This window comes from Pan troglodytes, chromosome 23 (assembly GCF_028858775.2).
Source record: "Pan troglodytes isolate AG18354 chromosome 23, NHGRI_mPanTro3-v2.0_pri, whole genome shotgun sequence".
Lineage (NCBI taxonomy): Eukaryota > Metazoa > Chordata > Mammalia > Primates > Hominidae > Pan > Pan troglodytes.
In genome coordinates, this window is record NC_086016.1 from 40,209,235 (window position 1) to 40,234,588 (window position 25,354).

The 25,354-nt window shown below is 56.6% G+C and overlaps 2 protein-coding genes across 13 annotated transcripts in view; one reads left to right on the forward strand and one right to left on the reverse strand.

Annotated features, from left to right (window-relative positions):
- Positions 1 to 1,757: 1,757 nt before the first annotated feature.
- Positions 1,758 to 16,340, forward strand: MAFF (MAF bZIP transcription factor F). Of its 3 annotated transcripts, none has more exons than XM_001147709.6 (3): positions 1,758 to 2,074; positions 13,651 to 13,717; positions 14,248 to 16,340. In XM_001147709.6, the coding sequence occupies exons 2-3, from the start codon at positions 13,682 to 13,684 to the stop codon at positions 14,704 to 14,706; spliced, it is 495 nt and encodes a 164-aa protein (XP_001147709.2). In that variant the 5' UTR covers positions 1,758 to 2,074; positions 13,651 to 13,681; the 3' UTR covers positions 14,707 to 16,340. The 3 variants fall into 3 exon arrangements, with proteins under 3 accessions (XP_001147709.2, XP_063663810.1, XP_016794651.1); XM_063807740.1 differs by having other exon boundaries at positions 1,852 to 2,074; positions 14,087 to 16,340; XM_016939162.4 differs by lacking the exon at positions 1,758 to 2,074 and adding an exon at positions 2,603 to 2,946.
- A 2,618-nt stretch (positions 16,341 to 18,958) lies between these two features.
- The window catches only part of TMEM184B (transmembrane protein 184B), a 53,003-nt gene continuing 46,607 nt past the window's right edge, over positions 18,959 to 25,354 (reverse strand). For 5 of the 10 annotated variants that reach the window (XM_054675408.2, XM_054675409.2, XM_054675410.2 and 2 more), the window contains 3 exons: positions 25,094 to 25,263; positions 24,457 to 24,651; positions 18,959 to 21,418 (listed from right to left, as the gene is read on the reverse strand). In XM_054675408.2, the coding sequence (XP_054531383.1) occupies positions 21,141 to 21,418; positions 24,457 to 24,651; positions 25,094 to 25,263 (643 nt within the window). In that variant the 3' untranslated portion in view covers positions 18,959 to 21,140. Of the gene's footprint in view, positions 21,419 to 22,313; positions 22,335 to 24,456; positions 24,652 to 25,093; positions 25,264 to 25,354 lie in introns of all 10 variants that reach the window. The other 5 variants (XM_063807569.1, NM_001251859.3, XM_063807572.1 and 2 more) reach the window with 2 other exon arrangements.

Consider the following 25,354-nt stretch of genomic DNA (forward strand, 5'->3'; position numbering starts at 1 on the left):
GCTTGTACTTCCTAGCTGAGTGAATTTAGAAAGTCATCTTCACCTCTCTGAGCCTCCAGTCATGTATTCCTTCAACATGTATTTACTGTGGGCCTACTATGTGCCAAGCACTACTCCAGGCACTGGGCGGGCAGTGGTGAACAAGATAAGCCTGGCCAGGCGCAGTGGCTCATGTCTGCAATCCCAACACTTTGGGAGGCTGAGGTGGGTGGCCTGAGGTCAGGGGTTCAAAACCAGCCTGGCCGGGCATGGTGACTCACCTGTAGTCCAGCTACTGGGGGGCTGAATTGCTTGAACCTGGGAGGCGGAGGTTGCAGTGAGCCAAGATTATGCCACTGCACTCCAGCCTGGGCAACAGAGTGAGACTCTGTCTCAAAAAAAAAAAAAAAGAAAAAGAAAAAGAAGCAAGGCCTGCCTTCATAAAACATACATTCTGGTTGGGGAAGACAGACAATAACCAGCACTCACATACATAAATGATGAAACACTCTACAGAAGTATTAAGATAATATAAGAACAAATTTCAAGGCTGGGTGCGGTGGCTTGCGCCTGTAATCCCATTACTTTGGGAGGCCAGCATGGGTGGATTGCCTGAGTCCAGGAGTTTGAGACCAGTTTGGGCAACATGGTAAAACCCTGTCTCTACAAAAAAAAAACAAAAACAAAAAAAACAAAAAAACAAAAAATGAACCTAGCATTGGTGGTGTGTGCTTATGGTCCCAGCTACTTGGGAGGCTAAGGTGGGAGAATGGCTGGAGTCCAGGAGAAGGAGGTTGCAGTGAGCCGAGATTGTGCCACTGCACTCCAGCCTGGGTGACAGAGTGAGACCCTATCTCGAAAAAAAAAAAAAAAAATTCAAGGTGAAGACTGCTTTAACCAGGGTGGTCAGGAAATGTCTCTCTGAGGCAGTGACATCTGGGCTGACGTGAAAGATGAGAAAGAGTCAGGCAAGTGAACAGAAGACCAGACAGCCAGTGCCAAGGGCCTGTCGCAGGAATGAGCTTGGTATGTTTGGGGGACAGAAAGAAGGGCACTGTGGCCGAAGAGCAGTGGATGAGGAGAGAGTGGCCAAAGAAGGTGTGTAAACAACCTGAGCTTTGTTTTGAGAAGAACATTGGCTGGTATAGAAAGAAAGACTTTGGAGGCAAAGTAGGGAGCCTATCTATCCGGAGGCTGCTGCCATTGTCCGGGTAAGCTGATGATGCCGAGACCAGGTGCCATGACTGGAGGTGGTGAGAAATGGTCCTGTGCAGGAGACCTGGAGACACCGCTAGCTTGAGTCCTGAGGTGGGGAGGAAGGGAGAGGGAGGGATGGAGCCAGGCTCCAAGGTTTTGGCTTGAGCAGCTGAGATGGGGTGGCAAGGGAGCAGAGGTAGGGCTGACGATCAGGAGCGGGTTTTTGGGCCGAGTCCTCTGCAGTGCCCATCTGACACCCACTGGATGCGCAGAGTGGGCAGCTGGCTATGAGTCTGGAACTCAGAGAAGCTGTTCGCTCCGGAAATACAAACCTGGGGCTCATAGCCATATAAATGTCATTTAAAGCCACGGGACTGGATGAGATCATTAAGGCAGAAGGTCTAGGTCGAAAGAAGAGGGCCAGGACCACTACCTGTAAAATGAGCCAATGACACCTACACCCACGGGGCTCTCGCGAGGTGTCACGTGAACGCACCCAGCGAGCCCTGGAACCAGGCAGAGAATCGCGGCAGCCCCGGGGGCGGGGCTTCCAGGGGGCGGGGTCATACGGGGGCGGGGCCGAGGGACCAAGCGGCCGCTCCTGGCCGGAGGGCGGCCGGGTCGGTGACGTCACCGCATGACTGGGTTTTTATGAATGAAAGGAATCCTGTGAGTGAGTAATTCCGGGAAGCTCGCCTTACAACTCCGCGCGGCCTCGGCCCCCTGCGCCGCCCGCCCCACAACAAAACTCAGCGCAGCGCTCCCGGGCGCCCGGTTCAGAGCGACCTGCGGCTCAGAGCGGAGGGGAGACTGACCGGAGCGCGGATCGGGACAGCGGCCGGGACAGCGGCGAGACGCGCGTGTGTGAGCGCGCCGGACCAAGCGGGCCCAGAAGCGGGTGAGGAACGCGGGGCCAGGAGGACGGTGCGCGGGACCCCAAGGCGGCAGGGTTTCTGCGTCCCGGGATGCGCCTGGGGTGGGCGCCCGGGCCCGATCCGTCGGGGCTCCCGGAGCTCCATCGCCCGGACGGCTCGGGGCGGGGAGAAGGGAGCGGCCGTCCCGGGGACGCCGAGGACGGGGCCGAGGCCAGCTCGGGGGAGTGGGGGTGGAGACGGGGCCCCTTCCCGGGGCGCGGGCGGGTAGGCAGCGGCGCCGGGAGGAAGGGGCAGCGCAGGCCGGCGATCTCCGCGTCCGCCCGGCGGGGGCGGGGGCGCTGTGCTCCTACGTGACTCGGTGGGAACAGGCCCTGGCCCGGCGCCCGCGGGCGGTGCGTGCGCGGTTTGTTTACGTCCGAGGGCGGGCGTGTGTTCCCTGGCGGGCGGCCTGGGTATCCTGCCCGGTGCGTGCGTGCGCTGTGTACCTCGGGGGCGTGTGTGCGTGTGTTGTGCTTGTGTGTGCGTGTCCGCGCGCGCGCTCCCTGGGGCCTGTACACCAGCAGTGTGTACCTCGGAGAGGGCGTGCCCTGGGCCGGCCACCGGAGTAAACGCGGAACAAGGACCCGAGCGAAGGAAGCGGACCCGTGCGTCTTCGCACGGGGTCTGGGAATTCTGGCCCGGGCCGCCCCAGTCCTACTACCCGGGGCTGCCCGTCCCCGGCTCTCCCCGGAGTTTCCCAGGGCCTCCGCCACGTGACCCCAGTGTTTGTCTCCGGCCCAGAGCCCGCGCCCGCAGCCACAGGGTGGGGCAAGGTATCAAAGACCCCACCCAGCTGAGCTAGGAGTGAGGGATGTGAGCCACCCCCGCTTGGCACCCCGGTGGATCTGGTAACAAAGTGAGTTGGAGCCCAGGTTCTTGTCCCCAGATTTTGGGGCTTCCTGGGGAGGGAAGAACCAAGGGACTCTCGTTCGTCCCCAGGGTTGTCCATCCCCTCAGTCCCATGAGAACAGGAAGGGCCAGAAAACCTTGACTGCAAGGGTGCGGGGCAGGGAGAGGACCACAGGCTTTTAGCTAGTCCGGGTTCTGGAGGCTGTACCTGCTAGGTCGTGGAGGATGGGGCGGAGCCGGTTTCCGCTCTCCTGGTAGTTTCAGTTCACAAGTGGGACTAGTGAGACTAGACTGACCTACAGCTGGACGCCGGAAGCTAGCTGAGGCTCTGAGCCAGCCGACAGACCCCAAGTCCTCACCCTGGGCCAGGCAGGGTCAGTAGGCATTGGGGATAGAACTCTGACTGCACGAAGGGTTAATGAGTGAGGGGTGGGGCCTGACCTAGCCGCCACCCACCCACTCACCCAATAGCCCTGCAGAAAGCACCTGTTTGTCGTAGCCGCCTGCAGGATGGGCTGGGGGCTAGAGATTCCTTGGTCTTAATCCACCTTCCCCCTCCACCCACCCACCCACGGTCTATGGAATCGTGGGAGGGGAGCAATTGAACTTGCTAGGGTGAGGAACCAATGATCTTTTGACTTTGGATCTTTGAACCCTGGGTGAGCTCTGCTACAGCAGCCGGGACCCTCAGTGTTCCCATCTATCACTGGGAACTAGGTAACAGCCAGGATGGCAGGATGGTGGGTAGAAGGGGGAAGCTCTGGAAGTCTCTGCAGACAGCGTATTTTCCAGGTGAATTGTGGAAGAGAAAGCAGGGCTGACAGCCCCATGCCAGGAGCTGGGGGTACCCAAGAGTAGGTGGGGTTTGAGTCAGGAGGGTTGGGGCCAGGAGCACAGGAACCAGACAGGCCCACCCTCAAAGCTGGGCAGGAAACATTCCAAAGTAGGGCCTGGGGTCAGGGGATGAGGGGAAGTGGCTGGTTGACTCAGTCCCAGATGGAAAGTTAGCACTGAGAAGTTTAACTTCCCATTGAATCACCCCTGGGCCCTGCATTGCCATTGGGCCCTTGTCCTGGACCAGATGCCAGGGATGAGATGAACAGACCAGATCCAGAGACTGCCCTCTGGGAGCTTACAGCTCAGCAGCGGACACAAAGTTGAAAAAAGATCCACAGAAGTAAATGCAAAACACAGCTTAGATGGGTGATGTGAGGGAGAAGTCACTGTGGTTTGAAAGTACATAACAGCGCTCTGACTTAGCCAGGGCAATCAAGGAAGGCTTCCCTGGGGAGGTGACTAGTGTGCTGAGTCTGATAGAGTGGTGGTTGTCTGTGAAGCCCTTGAAGGCAGGAGCTGTGATTCACTTCAGGGTCTCCAGGGCCCAGCACAGAGCCTGGAACATAGTAGGTGCTTCTTGGATGTTTGCTGATTGAATGAATGAGCCCTGGATCCCTGTCCTCTAAGAGCTCCACAACACATGGAGAAAAAGGCCTGGGAACCCCAGAGAAACAGGAAGCCAGGGCAGGGGCTGGGGGAATCTTGAAGCAGTCTCCCAAAAGCGAGCAAATCCTTCAGGACTCAGGCAATTTCCTCCCTCACACACACAGGCATGCACTGCCCGCTTGTCCCTTTGGGAAACATTCAGGGATAGTAGAATTTGCTGTCTGTTCATTCATCTGTTAGCATATGATCCTGGGAGAGAGTGGACAGGAATACGGTTGAGGCTTGAGGACCCTACTGTGTTGGCTTGCGGGGAGGCTGGCATTGCAGGGTTTTGAAATGGGCCAAGCACGGACAGGCTCGTGGGTTTGTGTCAGTAGTGATTCCTCTGACAGCTCTTGGGGGAGGATCAATGATGGGGATTGGAGACGGAGGGCAAGGCAAGAGGCTGGTGAGCAGGCGGTTGTGGTCATGGTCCAGATGAAGGAGGAAGTGGTCTGTGGCTGTGCAGGTGGAGAAGAGGGCTAGTCTGATAGTCTGATAGTTTGTGTCTCATGCCCCCACCTCCAGGAAGCCTTCACCGCTTTCCTTTCCCTACCTCCATTCTGCTGGTGGTCTTGGAGCTCTGGGCCAGAATCTGAAACTCTAAACTCAGAGACAGTCATTGTTGGAAGGTACCTTAGGCTCGGAGGAGGTTTGGCATATTGGGAAAACTGAGGCCCAGAGAGAGGGAGTGCCGTACCTGAGGCCACACAGCAAGTGTGAGAGGGTACCTGAACTGGGGCTGGAACCCCAGGCCGTTGCTTCTCTGTGGTGCTTGGTTCTTCCAGCCTTCCTCCCCTTCCAGCAGGGAGGAGGCTCCAGCAGTGCTGACTGCCAAGAGCTAGGAAAACACATTTTTTCCCTCTGTCCTCACAGAGCGAGCAGAATGGCTCAGCAGCCAGAAAGGAGCCCATGCCAGCGGGTGGGCCTTCTACAGGATGTCTCTGGAGTGGACTGGTGGGGCCAGGGAGGGGGACATTGGAGGGTTGTGGCTGCTGACTGGACAAGGCAGTTGTCAGTCCCTCAAGAGTCACCTCTCTCCTTATGCCTCCAGAAGACGTCATGAACCTGCAGACCCTGGAGGTCAGCTCTGCTGGCTTCCAAGGGAAGAAGCCAGGGAGAGGTGGTGGTGGCCGACATAGAAGACAGAGGACCCCTGGGTTCCAGTCCGCCACGGCTACCAAACAGTGGCTTGGTTGCCTCAGGTGCTGAACAGGGGATCGGATCAGCTACTATTTCTCAGGCCCAGGGTCAGCCAGCCTGGCAAAGGCAGAGGACCCAGGCCCCTTGGCAGCCCCTGGCCTGGGGTTGGCAGCGGAAAGCCTGAGGTTACCAGAAAGTTCCCCCTTCTTGTGACTTTCCCCCTGTGATTGCCTGACTGCTGAGCTAGGACATTCCTGGGCAAACGTGGGTGCCTCAGCTGACATCCAGGATGCGGTTGAGGGGGCTGAGGCTCGGACAGGAGGGCATGGAGGAGTGGGAGAAGAGCAGGTTCAAAACCTTCCTAGCACCTGAGGGTATTTACAATCACAGCCAGCTTCCGCTATTATCAAGGATAGGGAATGGCTGATGGTTCCATCTCTCAGGCCTGGTCTGGAGGCAGTGTTGAGGATTCTAGGCTGTGTCCAAGCTCAGGAGAAAACAGTTCTGTGCTGAGAAAGACTCAGGGGCTGTGGCCTGCCTCACTGGGAATTGGTGCTGTGTGTGGTTAGTGACGTCTGTTGCTTGTGGATAGTGGGATGATGGTGAGATGAGGTGATCTTTCTTGCCTATGCCTCCTTTTTTTTTTTTTTTTTTTTTTTGATGGAGTCTCGCTCTGTTGCCCAGGCTGGAGTCCAGTGGCTTGTTCTCAACTCACTGAAACCTCCACCTCCCGGGTTCATGCAATTCTTCTGCCTCAGCCTCCCAAGTAGCTGGGACTATAGGTGTGCGCCACCACACCCGGCTAATTTTTGCATTTTTTTTTTTTTTCTTTAGTAGAGACAGGATTTCACCATGTTGGCCAGGCTGTTCTTGAACTCCTGGCCTCAGATGATCTGCCCACCTTGGCCTCCCAAAGTGCTGGGATTACAGGCGTGAGCCACCACGCCTGGCCTTGCCTAAGCCTTTATATTTTACACACCAAGATTATTGTGATTATTCCCACTTAGCAAGGAATCCAGGACTCAGGAAAAATGACTTGTGCATGAGGCCAGACTGTGCCTCTGAGGTTCTGTATCAGCCGCAACACCCAAAGGGCAGTTGATTAACTTGCGTGGGGAGAGGCTTCCCTTCTCCCATTGGGTCTTTCTGTGTAGCTCAGGTGGCCAAGCATCACTGCACATGCCAGCTCCCCAAACGGCTGGTAAGGGGGCCTGGATACTTAGCTGTAACTTGCAAATCGTATCCCTAGCGGGCCCAACACAAATCCTGGAGAATCAGAGCTGGGGTGGCCTTGGAAACTGGCAAGTCCAGCTTCATCTTCACAGGGCTAGGGAAACAGGGCCCAGGGAGGTCGCCCTGCCAGGGCCACACAGGGAGGAGGTGTGTGGCTCCATGTGGCCTCAGGCCTGAATTCTATTATTATTATTATTATTATTTTTGAGACGGAGTCTTGCTCTGTCACCCAGGCTGGAGTGCAGTGGCGTAATCTCGGCTCACTGCAACCTCTGCCTCCCAGGTTCTAAGTGATTCTCCTGCCTCAGCCTCCTGAGTAGTTGGGACTACAGGTGTGTGCCACCAGGCCCAGCTAATTTTTTGTATATTTAGTACAGACAGGGTTTCACTGTGTTAGCCATGATGGTCTCAGTCTCCTGACCTCATGATCCGCCCACCTCGGCCTCCCAAAGTGCTGGGATTACAGGCATGAGCCACCTTTTTTTTTTTTTTTTTTTTTTTTTTTTTTGAGACAGAGTCTCGCTCTGTCACCCAGGCTGGAGTGCAGTGGCGTGATCTCGGCTCACTGCAAGCTCCATCTCCGGGTTCACGCCATTCTCCTGCCTCAGCCTCCCCAGTAGCTGGGACTACAGGCGCCCACCACCACGCCCGGCTAATTTTTTTTTTAAGAGGCGGGGTCTTGCTTTGTCACCCAGGGAGTGCAGTGGCAGGATCACAGCTCACTGCCGCCTTGAATTCCTGGGCTGAATGGTTCCTCCTGCCTCAGCCTCCTGAGTAGCTGGGGCTACAGGTGTGCACCACTGCACCCGGCTAATCTTTTTATTTTTTGGAGATGGAGTCTAGCCATCTTGCCCAGGTTGGTCTTGAACTCTCAGGCCTGAATTCTACCCCATGCTGGCTGTATGAGCCTGGACTACTCTATTGTCCTCTCTGGGCATTACCTCAGGGTTGGGCGAACCAGGGAGGTGACGGTGTGAAGGGACCAGGTTTCAGTCCTGGGCCTTTGCAGCTATTCATTCACACCTATTGTGTGACTTCAGGCAAGTGCTGCCCCTCTCTGGGTCTCTACCTCCCCTTGGGTAAAGGGAGGAGGCAGGACCTGATGGCCTCTAAGGGCCTTTCCTGCAGTTCCCTGTGTGACCCCAGCCAGCTGGGAGATGCTAAATCAGAGCGAGACCCCAGTGCTGGCTACAGGCCTGACCCCTCCTGGACAGACAGCAATTCTAACCTCCCAGCTGCTCACTGACCTCTACAGTGTATACCACTTGATTCCACCAAAACCCTGCGAGGCAGGTATTGTTCCGATCCTTTAGATGGGAAAGTGGAGACCCAGAGAGATGGAGTGGCTCACCCCAGGTCACACAGCCTGAGAAAACAGAGATGCGACTTAAACCCAAGCTTGACTCCCAATCCAGTGCTCCTTTCCCTGTTTTCCACACCCCACCTTTGGGCCCAAAGTCACGTGGATGGGATCCCCTCTGCTCTCTTCCCATTCGCCTAGCATCTGTACTGTCTCTGCCAACAGGCCCAAGGAAGCAGCTGGAGAGGAGGAAGAATTAGAGACAGGGCCAGGAGGTACTGAACTACGTTTTGGCTTGGAACCCGGCTTGGTGACAAGCTGGGTGATGGCGTCAGAGACTCTGACCATCCACCCTTCCCCAGTGCCTGCTCCCTGCCAGGTCTTGAGATGGGTGGCCTCAAGCACCCAGAGCTGACTCAGCTTCTCCCTGTCTGGTGGAGAGACAGCAAGGAAATACAACCCATTACACACAGGGGTGGGGGTCCCTAACAAGTCCTAGGGATCAGGGAGGGCTTCCTGGAGGAGGAGATGTCTACACCCAGGGCAGAAGGATGAGTAGGAGTCTGCCAAACAAAGTAGAGGGGAGTGAGGGGAGAGAAATGTCATGGGGTGGGAGGTGGCTCAGAGGCAAGAAAGCGCGGGTGGGAGGAAGTGAAAGAAATTCTGTGTGGCTGGAGCACAGAGTGGAGGTGGCAGTGGTGGGAAATGGGCGTGGGGCTGGACACACAGGGCCTGGGGTGCTGGGAGGGTGGGTCTGGACTCCATCCTTAGGATAGTAGGGAACCATGGAAGGTTTTTTTTTGTTTGTTTGCTTGTTTGTTTTTGTGTTTGTTTTTGAGATGGAGTATCACTCTGTCGCCCAGGCTGGAGTGCAGTGTCGCGATCTCGGCTCACTGCATGCTTCACCTCCCGGGTTCACGCCATTCTCCTGCCTCAGCCTCCTGATAGCTGGGACTACAGGTGCCTGCCACCACACCCAGCTAATTTTTTGTATTTTTTAGTAGAGACGGGGTTTCACCATGTTAGCCAGGATGGTCTCAATCTCCTTACCTTGTGATCCGCCCACCTCAGCCTCCTAAAGTGCTGGGATTATAGGCATGAGCCACCTTGCCCAGCCGAACCATGGAAGGTTTTAATCTGGCTGGTGGCATGGTCAGATTCGCGTGGTGCAAAGATTGTCCAGCTGCTGTGTGGGGATGAGCTGAGACCAGCAGGGAGGTGTGCTGGGACCTCCCCAGGTGTGTGTAGGGTGGTGAGGGTGACCACTTAAGAGGCCTGCATTGGGTTGGGCGTGGTGGCTCACACCTGTAATCCTGGCACTTCAGGAGGCCGAGGCAGGTGGATCACCTGAGGTTAGGAGTTCGAGACCAGCCTGACCAATATGGTGAAACTCTATCTCTACTAAAAATACAAAAATTAGCTGGGCGTGGTGGTAGGAGCCTGTAGTCCCAGCTATTCAGGAGGCTGAGGCAGAGCTAATCGCTTGAACCCAGGAGGCGGAGGTTGCAGTGAGCTGAGATCCTGTCACTGCACTCCAGCCTGGGCGACAGAGCGAGACTCCATCTCAAAAAAAAAAAAAAAAAAAAGGCCTGCATTGAAAGGTAGGATCGGTGAGGTTGACATGTAAACGTCTCCAGATAGTATCTGAAAGGTCAGGGTAGCCAGCAGATCTCATATGACTTTTCCAGGTAGGATGGGAGTGCACAGAGGCCCCCAAGGAGAGCTAGGTGGGCAGCCAGGGCCTGAGCCCCCTAGGATTTGGAGTGCTAGGCAGGGAAACTGAGGCCAGAGCCCGGGCTAAGCCGGCATGTTCAGCAGTGGGGGTTGCAGCTCAGGGGTCACCCCATGAAGCCACTGGTCTTCACCGTGGATCCGCACAGGGGTCTAAAGCTGCCTGGGTCCTGACCTGGCACTCTGGGTCCACCCAGCTACCCCCAGCGAAACCTGGGTGACTCCTAAGACTCTCCTGCTTAAGGGCCACAGTGGCTGCCCCTGTCAGGGGATCTCTGCAAGCGCCAACTTCCTTCTGTCCCACTCCTTCCTTCCCTGTGAGCTGCCAGACCCCCTGACTGTGTGGGCTGGGAGGAGCTGGGGAGTTTCCTGAGAAGCCCTGGACTGTCCCCACCTCGGCCTGAGTCACACTGAGAACTCAGTAAGGATTCCTTGAGCATCTGCGAGGTGCCAGGCGCGGTTCTAGGCATGGGGGAGGCCGCGGTGAATTAGGTATAAGTTCTGCCCTCATGGAGCTGGCATTCTAATCGGGGGGTTGGGAGGGACAGACACTGAACAAATAACCACCATATATGTGAGTGATGACAATTACACATGGGGAAACCTGAGGTGGGGAAGGGACACAGGGAGTGTGTGTGTGTGTGTGTGTGTGTGTGTATGTGTGTGTGTCCGTGTGTGTATCAGGGGTTGCAAATTCTAAATTGAGTGAACATGAGATTTGAAGAGACCTCAGGAGGTGATGGAGCAAACTTTGTGGATATCTAGGGAACAAGGATGCCAGCAGAGGCCATGCGTCGTGGCTCATGCCTATAATCCCAACACTTTGGGAGGCGGAGGCAGGCGGATCGCTTGAGCCAAGGAGTTCAAGACCAGCCTGGGCAACATGATGAAACTCTGTCTGTACAAAAAGTACAAAAATTGGCCAGGTGTGGTGGCATGCACCTATAGTTCCAGCTACTAGGGAGGCTGAGGTAGGAGGACCACTTGAGCCTGGGAGTTTGAGGCTGCAATGAGCTGTGATCGTGTCACTGCACTCCAGCCTGTAACAGAGTGAGTGAGACCCTATAAAAAACAAAAACAAAAACAAAAACGCCAGCAGAGGGACCAGCCAGTGCAAAGGCCCTGGAGAGGAGCGTGCATCCTGTGTTGAGGAAGGGCGGGTGTGGCTGAGGCAGGGGAAACAAAAGGAAGCCAAGTAGGGCTGAGGTTGGAGAAGGGATGCTGGGGAGCACTTTCTTTTTTTTTTTTTTCTTCAGACGGAGTCTCACTCTCGCCCAGGCTGGAGTGCAGTGGCACAATCTTGGCTCATTGCAACCTCCGCCTCCCGGGTTCAAGCGATTCTTTTGTCTCAGCCTCCCAAGTAGCTGGGATTACAGGCACGTGCCACCACGCCCGGCTAATTTTCGTATTTTTAGTAGAGACGGGGTTTCACCATGTTGGCCAGGCTGGTCTCGATCTCCTGACCTCATGATCCACCCGCCTTGGCCTCCCAAAGTGCTGGGATTACAGGCGTGAGCCACCGCGCCCGGCCACTGGGGATCACTTTCTGCAGCACTTTGTGGGCCATGGTGACAACTCTGGCTTTACTCCAGTGAGCCGTGGGAAGGTCCTGAGAGAGGTGTGACATGAGCTGACTTAACACAGCTACCTGTGTCACCCAGGGGGAAAGTGAGGCACAGAAAGAGTGGCTGACCTATCAGAACCACACAACTAGAGAGCGAGACCACCCCCAAAAGGCCCCAGGTGTGTCTGGCACCAAGGTCCATGTGCTTTCCATTTCTGCACCTTGTCCCCGGGAGACACCCCGGTCCTGCCAGAATGTGTCAGAGGCTGAGCCAAACTGTGAGGTCAACCCTGCAGACAGCTCAAGGAACCAGGACTTGGACCTGGCTTTTGCCCTCTGCTGTCCACAAAACTGGGTGATGCTCTTTCCGATACGGTACGTGTTTATAGGATGCTACAGCTCAGATCACAAAGCATCTTCCTTTGTTTTCTTTTTATTTATTTATTTTTTTTGAGATGGAGTCTCACTCTGTCACCCAGGCTCCCAGGCTGGAGTGCAGTGGCGCAATCTCGGCTCACTGTAACCTCCACCTCCCAGGTTTAAGCAATTCTCCTGCCTCAGCCTCTCAAATAGCTGGGACTACAGGCATGCACCACCACGCCTGGCTAATTTTTGTGTTTTTGGTAGAGACGGGGTTTCGCCATGTTGGCCAGGCTGGTCTTGAACTCCTGAACTCAGGTGATCTGCCCGTCTCGGCCTCCTAAAGTGCTGGGATTACAGGCGTGAGCCACCGCGCCCAGCCTATCTTCCTTTATTTTCCTTGGCTTCTTATCACTGCCCCCTCCCCTTGGAGACAGATGAGAAAACTCACGTTCTCATGGCGGAGAACCTGAGAGGATTGGCAAAGTAGATCCTATCAGCTAGAGACAGAGAGGACTGCTGCTTTAAAGGGGACTTTGGGAGATGGTCCCCTTCTCCAGCCCAGAGCAATGACCACTGACCCTCCACGAGTTTTATTCACCTTTTTCTCCCCATTACCAAGTACATGTTTGGCAAAGAGCTCAATAAATAGTTGTTGAAGGAGCATGTGGCTGTCAGGCCTGTGGGAGGGAGGATTAGGAGATGAGAGGCACTCATTGGTCTAGGGATGGCTGCCCCATCTGCCTAGGGCATGCTGAGTTAGTATGGGGCAGCCCCCAGGAGGTTGGGAAAACTTTCCCAAAACAGAGGTCTAGATGAAGGAGGCCTGGGGAGAGAGGGGACTGGCTGATGTCGTATCTTACGGGGTGCCGGATGGGCTTTGTGTAAAGGCATTTACTGGTGCACATATGCTGTGTGTACTTTTCTGTATGTAGGTTATACTTTAAGAAAAGTTCTGAAAAATTGGCTGGGCACAGTGGCTCACACCTGTCCAGCACTTTGGGAGGCTGAGGCGGGTGGATCACCTGAGGTCAGTAGTTCAAAACCAGCCTGGCCAACATGGCGAAACCCTGTCTCTAAAAATAAAAATAAACTAAAAATACAAAAAATTAGCTGGGCATGGTGACAGGCACCTGTAATCCCAGCTACTTGGGAGGCTGAGGCAGGAGAATCCCTTGAACACGGGAGGCAGAGGTTGCAGTGAGCCAAGATCGCGCCCCTGCACTCCAGCCTGGGTGACAGAGTGAGACTCTGTCTCAAAAAAAAAAAAGAAAGAAAAGAAAGAAAAAGAAAAAGAAAAGTTCTGAAAAATCAAATCAAAGGCACATGTCCAAGCCCCATGTGGAAGAATGGTCAGGAGAGGCACATCTATTCATTTGGTGCACACTTACTGAGCCATCTACTATATACCAGGCACTGATTTGGGCATATTGATGCCGTGGTGAGACAGGGAAGGCCTCTGCCTTCATTGGCTTCCGTTTTGGTGGAGGAGGAGTGGGAAGGAGAAACAAATCATAGATGAGGAACCAAGCATGAGAAATGCAGAAGAGGTGACTGTTACAAGGGTTAATAGGCAGGGTTATGTGATGTGACACAAAGAGGCGTTTAGCCAGAATGGTCAAAGAGGACCTCTTGAGGAGGTGACATTGGGCAAAGACCTAAATGATGAGGAGTCACCATGGGGCTAGAACAGTAAAGAGCACAGCGTGTGCACAGCTCCCGCGGCTGGAAGGAGCCATTCAAGGAGGCCTGTGGACCAATGTGGAGAGAGGAAGGTGGCAGGTATGAATCAGTTCTAAGATAGCAGAGGCCTTGAATGGCAAGGTAGTGAGTTTGGATTTTATTCTAAATGGGAAAACAAAAACAAAACAGTGACTTTGACCTCCTTTCTACCCTAGGTCTGCAGCCCAGAGGGCACCTTCTGCAAACATGTCTGTGGATCCCCTATCCAGCAAAGCTCTAAAGGTGAGGAGGCAGCCTCTGTCAACCCAGTGAAGCCCTCCCTCCCTGCCCATGCAGAGCCTCCTCATCCCAACTTCCCCTTCTTTCCTGGAATCCCCTGGGTGGCTCAGCAGGCACCAGGCCTTCATGATGCCAAAGGGAAGGGCCACAGCCATGGGCTGGGACCAGGAGGCCTGGGCTCTGGTCACAGGCTGCATGTCCCTGGGGTAGGTCACTTCCCTCTCCAGGCCTCCTTCCCCATCGGGTCAATGTCCCCTGGGGCATTCAAAGGTGCTTTCCGACCTGGGTTTCTCTGGCTGAGTCCAGGGCTTGGCGCTAGGTTAGAATTCAGGCTGAGCCCCGGGGTGGCCTCCTTTTGTGTCCCGATCCTAGTCTGGCCCGGTTTCCCCTTCCCGGATTCCTGCTCCCCTTCGGGGTTTTGGATCAAGTCCACCCACCACCTCGGCGGCTAAGGCGGTGAAAGAGGAACACCGGCGGTGGAGCGGGGGGGCCCGTCCCCAGTCCCCTGGACCTCAGTTTCCTCATGCCCGCAGATCAAGCGAGAGCTGAGCGAGAACACGCCGCACCTGTCGGACGAGGCGCTGATGGGGCTGTCGGTGCGCGAGCTGAACCGGCATCTGCGCGGGCTCTCCGCCGAGGAGGTGACACGGCTCAAGCAGCGGCGCCGCACACTCAAAAACCGTGGCTACGCCGCCAGCTGCCGCGTGAAGCGCGTGTGCCAGAAGGAGGAGCTGCAGAAGCAGAAGTCGGAGCTGGAGCGCGAGGTGGACAAGCTGGCGCGCGAGAACGCCGCCATGCGCCTGGAGCTCGACGCGCTGCGCGGCAAGTGCGAGGCGCTGCAGGGCTTCGCGCGCTCCGTGGCCGCCGCCCGCGGGCCCGCCACGCTCGTGGCGCCGGCCAGCGTCATCACCATCGTCAAGTCCACCCCGGGCTCGGGGTCTGGCCCCGCCCCCGGCCCGGACCCCGCCCACGGCCCGGCCTCCTGCTCCTAGTGCCCGCCCCCGCCATGCCTCAGCCACGCCCCTCCGGCCTCAGCTCCCTCCCCAAAGTGCCTGAGCGCCGCCTCTGTGCCCAGGTCCCATTTCTCTGCAGCACTGGCCCCTTGGTGCACACACATTCCCTTCGTGGGCCCTGTCTTCCTCTTGCAGCCCCCAAAACTGGGACCGAATGACCCTGGGAAGGGGAACTTGGGTAGGTTGGGGATGGGGCAGAGGTCTGGATCTGGGATCGCCCTTGGCTGAAAGTTTAGCCTTTTTAGATTGAGAGATACAGAGCCGGCTTAGAGAACAGCTGTTGGGGGAGAAGAGGGCACCCCTCATCTTGGAAACTGCTCTTATTGTGCCAATATGCCCTCCAAACCCTCCCAGGATTCAAGCTAGGTTTGGCTGTCTGTGACTTACAGGGCCGTCCTGCTGAGAAATTGCACTGAAGAGATGCCCCCACCTCTGGTTGGGCCTGGGGGTGCCTGGCCTTCCGAAACTAAAAGAGTGGGTGGGAAGACTAGTGAAACCCAGTTCACGGATGGGGAAACAGGCCTGAGGTCACATTTCACTTAGTGGTTGTGTTGGGACCAAAACCTGGGTGTCCTCACGGCTGCCCTAAGAGTCCAGCCATGGTTTTCAGGGGGACAGTGGACAGGGACTCAGAAATGTGGTGGGAGGGCCTCCCTGGCTTGGGAGACCGCTCTCTGCAAGGGCGGGGGAGAGAAGCAGAGGGAGAGAGAAGGTGACACGGATGGAAGAGTGGGAAGGAGCTGGCCTGGCTCAGCCCTAGGCTGTCCCTGCAGCCAGGGTGTCCGGGGGCTGGCCAGTCAGAGAAAGGGGGCCATGGACTGCTGTGGCAAATAGGGAGACAAGGAGACAGACCCTGCAGTCCTACTACAGTCTGGAGTGGGGTCCTAAGAAGAACGGTCCCACCTCAACCCCTGTCAGTGTCCACTGTGGGGTGGGGGCTGACCCCTGCCTTTGATTGTCATTCTCCTGGGAAGCCCAGTCTCAGTCCCTCCCCCAACACTGTCCACACTGCCCCTCCCCACTGTTTATTTATTGCACGGATCTAAGTTATTCTCCCCAGCCAGAGCCCGAGCTCCTGCTCCCTGGGAAAAGTGGCGTATGGCCCTGAGCTGGGCTTTATATTTTATATCTGCAAATAAATCACATTTTATCTTATATTTAGGGAAAGCCGGAGAGCAACAACAAAAAATGTTTAAGCCGGGCGCAGTGGCTCACATCTGTAATCCCAGCACTTTGGGAGTCCAAGGAGGGGGATCGCTTGAGTCCAGGAGTTTGAGACCAGCCTGGACAACATGGTGAATCCCCGTCTCTACAAAAAATACAAAAATTAGCCATGCGTGGTGGCTCATGCCTGTAGTCCCAGCTACTTGGGAGGCTGAGGCAGGAGGATCACTTAAGCCCAGAAGGCAGAGGTTGTAGTGAGCTGAGATCGCACCACTGCACTCCAGCCTGGGCAACATAGCAAAATCCTGTCTCAAAAAAAAAGTTAAAAAATATTGCCCGGCTCCTAGAATTTATTTATTTCCTGACTTACAGCAAGCGAGTTATCGTCTTCTGTATTTTGTAGACTTTCTAAATAAAGTCAAATTCTTTCTTTTTCCACAGAGAATAAATGTGTATCCTGGACTATGTTTTTTGGCGAGGGGTGTCTAAAATGGGGTTCTGCTTTCAACCCCTTAGGGCTTCTGTGGCGGGGAGGGCTAGTGCACATCACCAGCTATTGCACAGGGTATGAGGTGGAGGGGAGATGGCGACAGAGACCAGTGATGCTGAAACTTCGATGCTTCCTCTTGGTTGCTTAGAGCACAGGAGCTCCTGGGAAGACAAAGCCATGGGCACAATGAAATTTAGGACTGGATTCTGGCGGAGCATGGTGGCTCACACCTGTAATCCCAGCACTTTGGGAGGCTGAAGCAAGAGGATCATCTGAGACTAGGAGTCCAAGACCAACCCGGGCAACATAGTGACACCCCATCTCTACAAAAAATAAAAAATAATTAGCCACATGTGGTGGTACACATGCCTATTGTTCCAGCTACTGAAGAGGCTGAGGTGGGAGGATCACTTGAGGCCAGGAGTTTGAGACCATGCTGGGCAACATAGCAAGACCCCCATCTCTACAAGAAATTTAAAAGTAAGAAAACAGGCCGGGCGCAGTGGCTCACACCTGTAATCCCAGCACTTTGGGAGGCTGAGGCGGGTGGATCATTTGAGGTCAGGAGTTCAAGACCAGCCTGACCAACATGGTGAAACCCCGTCTCTACTAAAAATACAAACAACAACAACAACAACAACAAAACATGGCCCGGGTGCGGTGGCTCACGCCTGTAATCCCAGCACTTTGGGAGGCTGAGGCAGGCGGATCACGAGGTCAGGAGATCGAGACCATCCTGGCTAACACGGTGAAACCCCGTCTCTACTAAAAATACAAAAAAAATTAGCCGGGCATGGTGGCGGGCGCCTGTAGTCCCAGCTACTCGGGAGGCTGAGGCAGAAGAATGGTGTGAAGCCGGGAGGCGGGGCTTGCAGTGAGCTGAGATCGCGCCACTAGACTCCAGCCTGGGCGACAGAGTGAGACTCCGTCTCAAAAAAAAAAAAGAAAAAAAAAACAAAAAACAAAAAAACATAGCTGAGTGTGGTGGCGCATGTCTGTAGTTCTGGCTACTCAGGAGGTTGAGACAAGAGAGAATCGCTTAAACCCGGGAAGCAGAGGTTGCAGTAAGCTGAGATCGCGCCACTGCACTCCAGCCTGGGTGACAGAGCAAGACTCCATCTCAAAAAAAAAAAAAAAAAGAAAAGAAAAGAAAACAATTAGCCAGTCATGGTGGTGTGGTTGAGCCCAGGAGTTCGAGGCTGCAGTGAGCTATGATTGCACCACTGCACAATCTAGGTGACACAGACCCTGTCTCAAAAGAAGAAGAAATTTACGGTTAAATTCCCTGGGCATCCCTTTAGTGAACAGACAGTCCCACCCAGAGAGGAAAAAACCCAGATTTCAGAGTAATTTTTCCAGCACTTTCACATTGAGGTCTGATTTTCTATAGCCAAGTAGAAACTATCTTCCCCATGTTTCAGAATGCCCAGGGAGGCAGGGAGAGTGGCTTTCCCAGCCCCCACCTGCAGGCCTAAACCATAACCCTGTGTCTTGTCCTAGGCCTCAAACTCACTAATTTCAACCCAATCTGCCAGCCCTTCTGGGGCACCCTGAAGAAGGAGTGGAGTATACTGTGGTCTGTGGGTCACGGCAATTGGGGTTTGAATCTAGGTGTCTGTTCTTAGCTGTGGGATCTTTGGTACTTATTTGGTTTCTTACAGTCTCAGTTTACCATCTGCAAAATGAAGATGCTACGGGGCATTACGTGCGAAAAACCCTGGAGACCTGTGGGGCTGCAGGTTTTAACACTCTGAACACACATTTACAGTGGCACAGACCGAGGTGAGGCCAACTCTATGGCTGGGTATGGGGCTGGCTGGGTATGGGGCCCACGGGGTAAGGGACCAGTTGGGCGAAGGTGCAGGATTTGAGTCCGGGAAAGGGCCAGATCACGTAGGTAGGCCGTGTCCACGGGGCTTTCTCCCCTTCTCAGGTTGGGGCTCGGTGCTTTCCCTGCCAAGCCCATGACCCTGAAATGCTGAGCTCAGGCCTGCGGGAAGGGCAGCAGGAAGCTGCGGGAGGACGCAGGCTATTTACCCGCCTCGGGAGGCTGGTGGGAATTCCCCCACCCACACTGCATTCCTGAGTGCTCCCGTCAGCAGCAAGCCAGGCCCCAAGAAGGCATGCGGTACCAGAGAGGCCAGGCACTGTGCCCACAGCCAGCGACCCCCTGCCCCAGGGTCCCTGGCCCTGAGGGTCCCAGGGTGGAGGATAGTCCCAGAGACGCAGGAAGCTCGTCTGAAAGGGGGATCCCAGGAAATCCTGGGAGATGCCTGCAGGAGCGGGGCTGCCAGCATGTGGGCCCCATGGACCTGGTTGACCAAACAGGGAAGGAGCATCGACCGCCTGCGGCCCGGCCGTCCTGGGGTGGGAACTGGCTGGAGGTTGGGGAGACCCTTTGTCCAAGGGGGGCCTGGGTCTTGACCTTGGTCCCTATCAATCCGAACCCCCATCACTGAAAGGTTACACACAGGAAGGAGAGGGTTTCCTAAGCCGCCTGTACCCACAGCCACTCCACCCACCCCAAACCCAAAGCAGGGGGCAGGGAGGAGGAAGGAAAAACCTCACCCACAGGCAGAGATTTCAATACAATCTATATTATCTCATATATATATTTCTTCCTCACTTTATTTGCTCACTTCTGTCACGCATTTAAAATGTCACAGAGACCAAAATAGAGTGGCTTTCTGGTGGAACTCATGGCAGTCATACAACAAGATACAAAACTAGGAGACTCTGTCTTCTCATACATCATACAATTAATTTTTCAAGTATTCTTTATGTACAAAGAGCTACTCTATCTGGAAAGAAAATTTAAAAAAAAAAAGACAAGGTAGGTTATGCATCCTAAGGAGGAGGAGGGGATGGAGCGGTCGGGCACATGATCCCGTCCCCACGACCCCACGGACCGCTGATTCCCTGCCACTGAGCTCCCCCCACCCTCCACGCAAACAGCAACGCTGGGCAGGCGAAAACCAAGGGGGTGGGAATCAGCAGCACACTTTGGCCTGGAGGGAGAAGGGAAGCCACGTTGGAGAGACAGCTTGGTGAAAGCAGATGGCGGGGCAGGGCCAGGGCTGGTCCTCAGCCTGTGTCTGCACCCACCCTCCCGGGCAGCTTGGGCCCAACTGCTCCGCCCCCCCAAGATGGAGGTGGAGAGCTGGCCTCTGGCACCCACATGCAGGCCTCTGCCACGAGGAAAGGAAGGAGGCCAGGAAGACGGCTGGGCCCCAACTCTCCTCACAGGTGGCAGGGAGGGAACCTGTTCATTCCAGGAAGGACCAAAAGAAAGAATCCCCAGTGAACACCGGCAGGGTCCCTCTCCCTTACCCTACCAGCTTCTCCAGGTGACTGCAGCCCAAACCCAGGGATAATCTGGGTTTTAAATGCCAGGACACTTTGCCTGTAGGGACACGTGTTGTGACACGAGGCTCTTCCTAAGTCAGGAGCTAGTATAAGCCCAGCCTGCTGGGGGTTCCGGAGGCCCCAGGTCTAGAGGTGTGGAGGGGGAGAGGAGGGGCTTGGCGGTCCTGACCACTCCCGAGGCCTGTCCAAGGGCTCTGGGCCCAGCACTGCAGGATCCTGCGAGTGCCAGCAGCTGAACTAAGAGCCCCAGGGAGCGTGTGGGACAGATGGGGAGCCAGGGAGGGGCGCTTTCATATGTGACTAAGGCACAGAAGAGATGGGCCAGGGGCCAGATGGGGTAGAACACCAGGCCCTGTGTGGACAGGGGCCCCGAGAGGAGTCTGGGACCATTCCCCCCACCTCCCAGCTCCCCACCGTGTGGCCACCCCTCCCGGTCTCCCTGCCGGACTGCCTTCCCCCAGAAGCTGGTCTGAAACGTGGAGACTCAGACCTTTCCCCTGAAACGGGAGGGAGAAGCCCCAAAGAGAGAGAGAGGACCCAGCATCAGCCTGGGAAGGAGGGCTGGGAGCCCCTGAGCCCTGGAGCAGCCAGGAAGCAAGGGCTCTGCCCAAAGCTATCGAGGAAGGACCCAAGTGAGCCGGCAGTGCGGGCTGTGGGCTGTCCTTGGTAGGCCAGGGGGAAGGGACATGAGGCAGGCAGAGGTGTGGCCACGACAGGTGGGGATACCCAGGGGCCCAGAAGCCCCTGCTTCAACAGAAGCGGTGCCCAGGGGCCCTGAATGCCCTTCCTGGGTGGGGCCTGTGACTCCTGGTGTCTGGCTCTGATCCTTGCAGCATGCCACAGAGGCCTGGGTCAGGAGGGGAGGACCACAGAGCGCCCACATCCCCACTCCTGCCCGGGGTGAGGTGAATCTAGCACTGGACAAAGGTGGACAGGGGAGGGATGCAGGCGGGAAGAGCCCAGGTCAGACAGGGTATTGCACGGTGTGTGGGGGAGCCACGGCTTGCCGACCTCAGCCTGAGAGTCTCGCGGGGAGGAGGGGCTAGAAGGCTGCAGCCGCTGGTCCACACACAAGCATTGGGGCCTGGGTGCGGCTGGTCCCAGCATGCCCCCAGCACAGGACGGGCAGCAGGGGCATAAGCCTTGCTCCCAGTGTCCTCTGCCCTCGCCCGGGCAGTGCAGGCTGGGCCATGTATAAATATTCCTGAAGGCCCATGGGCGAGCCTGGCTGTCCCCCGTTCCTCTGGAAGCGACATGTGAGTGTTTCTGGTCCAATAAATAAAGGCGGCGTGAGCACTGTGCCAGCTGCCTCCTGGCCTGGTGGTGAGGCTGGAGGTGGGGCACAGCCTGACCGTGGCTATGGCGCCAGCACTTCCGCCACTGCAGCCCGCACCTAGAATTCATCATCAGAGCTGAGCAGGAGAGTCTTCTCGTTGTCGCGGGCGCCACTGAGGCTGTGGGAGCGGGAGAGGCCGTGGGCGCCACCACGCCAGGTGGGCCCAGGCTCCAGGGTGGACTGCTGCGTGTACTGCTGGTAGGCAGGTGAGAAGTTGTGGATGGCGTCCTGCACGATGTCGTGCGGGTTCATGGTCTCCTTGAGGCTGCTGGAGATGCTCTTCATGGGGGCACAGCGGCCTGCCGGGCAGGGAGCGGGAGGGGCAGGTGAGGAGGCTGGGACGGTGAGAGGGAGGTGGCTCAGCCCCTGCCCGTGATCCTGGGACAGACACCCCCCAACCCAAAGCTATGCCCTTCAACCACCCCTTCTGGGACAGAGAATGGGGTCCAGGATATGAGAAGGGGCAGGAAAAAATGGACTTCTTTGGCTGGGGAGCCCCAAGGGGAGGCTCGACTGTGAAGAGGAGCAGACATAAACCCCCACTGGGAGCTGGGCTGGCTGCAGGGAAGGGACCCAGGGTGGAGACTGGCAAGCTATGGGCAGTGAGCCTAGAATGCCCCAGAGAGGCCAGAGCAGGCTCAGCACCGACTGAAGTTGGGGCATGTGGGGCCAGAGGGCCTGGAAGCCAGGGGTGCCCGGTTCCACAGGCGCCAGGCGCGTCCCCCACCACCGGGGGAAGTGCTGTGCTCCCTCTACTCTGGAGATCAGGACCAGGCTGGCCTGCACCCCCAGGGGAGCAGATGCGACTCACTGGCTCCCTCTAAGATGGCTTCCTCCTCATCTCTCTAATCAACTGTCCCCATCCTCAGGGGCTCAGAGCAGAAAGGTGGCCCAGGACACCTGGATGTAAGGGACGAGCCCACCCCTGGAACCCAGGATTCCTGACTCAGCTTGTGAACTCTTGGAAACATCGTGAAATGCCCCGATATCCCATGAACAGCACTGTGCCCCCAGAAGAAGGCGGGGCATATTCCAGAACGAGAGACCAGGACGGAAGCAGGCAAGCTCTACAGAGGGTGGCCCTTGACAGGTGCTCTGGGCGCTCCCACCCAGGGGGTGCCGGTGGGGAAGAGATGAGGACACGGAGAAGAGCTACAGAGAGATGCATGCCAGTGACAGTGACCAGAACTGACATGCAGGACAGACATGCAGACCAAGAGCGGGACCTACCGTAAGGGCCGTATGTTGGCACTGCCCGCGGCCAAACCCCGGGCAAAAGCAGGGCAAGGGGGGCGGGGAGAGAAGCCAAAGAAATAGAGAAGACAAGAGACAGCTGAGTGAACAATGTGTGCCCACCAACGAGGCCCACCAGCACGACACACCACACACCCTGTCCCCACCCCCCCAGGCCCCACAGGGCACCCAGGAAGCTCCAGGTGCCTCCTGGGGCCTGGCAGGGGGGATATCCACCTAGGGATGACTCCTCCCCTGGTGTTCACGCCAACAGGAAACATCCGTCTGGCGACTGAGTTCCGCCTCCACGTCTAGGTCAGGACGTCCCATCCCCACTTCTTCCCCGGCTAGCCTGGGGCCACATCCGCACCTCACATTTTACAAACCTCACAACACTTCCCAGACCAGGACATGGAGGCTCAGAGGGAGGGGTTACAATCGCACAGCTGAGCCAGCTCTGCACCTAAGCCTATCCTGAGGGCTGAGGGTCTGGGCCTGGGTTAGAGGGTAGCAGGGGGCTCAGGACCAGTGGGGAGGCAGAAGAGGGCAAGCAGCTTCCCCGGCCGGGCGTGGGTATGTCTAGAGGGACAGCTCAGGCCAGGCAGCAGAGCCCCTCTGCTGAGCCCCAGTGGTGCAGGAATGGTTCTCTGCCATGGGCCCCCTTGCTCCTTGGGGTGGCCCCAGGCCCCAGGCCCAAGGATGATGTTCCCACGGGCACAGGGTATACCACACCAGGTCCAAGGGACATTGCCCTCAATGCTGGGTGTGTGTTTGCTAGATCCTTCCAACTGGGCCACCAGGTGGCAACCCCTGGCCTTTGTGCACCTGCTCTTTGGGCACAGAGTAGGTCTTCCCCCACCAGGGAAGGCACAGAGGAAGGGGGGTGGGAAGTGGGCCGCGGAGCCCCGCTGCAGGCAGACATTTCTATAGTCCACACCACCCACCACAGAGCCTGTGTGGGGCCTGCAGGTAGGCCCTGGGGAAGTGGGTTTCTTGCCTCCAGCCACTCGGGCAGACAGCTGGCAGCAGCCAGGCTCCTGGGTGGATGTGTCAGAGAAGGAGGCTCCCCTCTCCCCAGTCCCTCCTGCCCCTTTACTGGCTCAATCAGTCTCAGGCATTCCCAGCCTCCTCTTCCCCATCCTCCAAGGACAACCCCCTTCTGCCCAGTGGCCAGAGGCAGCCCTTCCAGCCCAGTGGAGCGTCCCGGGCAGCAGCACTTTCACATCACCCTGGGAGTGCTTAAAGCACAGAACTCTCACAGCACACCCAGCCTGCCAGCCCGGACCCATTACAGCGGGATCTCCGAGGGTGGGGCTGGGTATCAGCACTTTCAAAAGCTCTCCAGGGCATTTTCCAGTACAACTGGGGCTACTTACCACTGTTCTAGCAAGGAGGAAGATTCGCAGGTGTAAAAGAAAGCTGTTAAAACCTATTACCATCCAAGTCTGTTTCTCAGAAGTATTCTTTTTTTTCTTTCTTTCTTTTTTTTGAGATGGAGTCTTGCTCTGTCACCCAGGCTGGAGTGCAATGGCACAATCTCGCTCACTGCAAGCTCCGCCTCCTGGATTCATGCCATTCTCCTGCCTCAGCCTCCCGAGTAGCTGGGACTACAAGCACCCGCCACCACACCCGGCTAATTTTTTGTATTTTTAGTAGAGACAGGGTTTCACCGTGTTAGCCAGGATGGTCTCGATCTCCTGACCTTGTGATCCACCCGCCTCGGCCTCCCAAAGTGCTGGGATTACAGGCGTGAGCCACCGTGCCCGGCCAGAAGTATTCTTTTTTTAAAAAATAGTATATGAGATGAGGGAATTACAGGACAAAATGGTAACCACAGTGTTGGGAGTTAGAAGCCCGAGGGAATTTGTCTATTCATTACAGTCTCTGTCTGTATCAGCCCTGGACCGCCACACTTGGACCTGCTGCAAGGGACAGGTGGCCTGAGCTTCCAGGACCGAATCGGTCATGCTGGTGGCACCTGCTCTTCCCCGACCTCTGTGGCCCCATTCTTGCGTATAGAGTGGGGATCCCATGTCCTGACCCAGCCGCACCTGTAGGATGCTGGGAGGTGGGAGGGTCCTGGGATGTTTGGGGCTCCCTGCTTCTCCCAGCGGGGGTCGCCTAGGACCCTGGCTCATACCTTGTGCGTCCAGCCTCTTGTCAGCATAGACCTTGTAGGTGAAGGCGTGCCGCAGGGCCAGGGCTGCAAAGAACATCTCCACACAGATGATGAAGTCCTGGTAGCCGGCAGCCACGGTGCCCTCGCCCACTGACACGTGGGCCGAGTGGATTTTGGGGATGGCCCCACACTTCTCCAGGATGGCCAGGAGCATGCCTGGATGGGGAGGCACGGGTGTCTGGACCCAGAATGATTCCTTTCCTGCTCCCCCTTCTTCCACAATGCCCCATTCAGCTGCCCACATGCCCCAGTGAGGATGTGAGCAGGGCCACAGCTGCTCCTGCAGGGCAGGGGTAGCGACAAAAGGCCACAGCCTCTGGAAACCCCACTCTCCCAGCTCTTTGCCACCGAAACAGATGCCAGCAATTACGCAGGGTCTCCTGGGCCCTCTCATCCATGTAGCGGCCCCGCCAAAGCTCTCCCTAGCCCCTGGGAAAGGCCCTCGAGGGCTCAGATTTCACCCCCAGCAAGTGCCCAGTGGGCTGAGGCCCCTCTGAACAGGCCCTACGGGCACCAGGGACCATAAGCAGAAGGGGCAGCAGGAAGCGCAGAGGACAGGGTGGCATGGGCAGCCTCCAGGTGCTGGGAGGGGGCTCACCTTGCCAGAAGGAAAGAAAGATGACGGACTTGACCATGAAGAACTTGAGGACGGGGCTGTAGGGGCTGAGCAGCTCCCGGGTGGCGAAGTAGAAGAGGAAGAGGGCGTAGAGGGCCAGGCTGACGGAGATGTTGTAGATGATGGTCACGTAGAGGTAGCCACTGGTGACGCTGCGGGACGGGGAGCATTTTCTGGCTGGGACAGACCCTTGGAGGGAAGGGGCTCTCCTCGACTGCACCACACACAGTACCCATGGCTCTC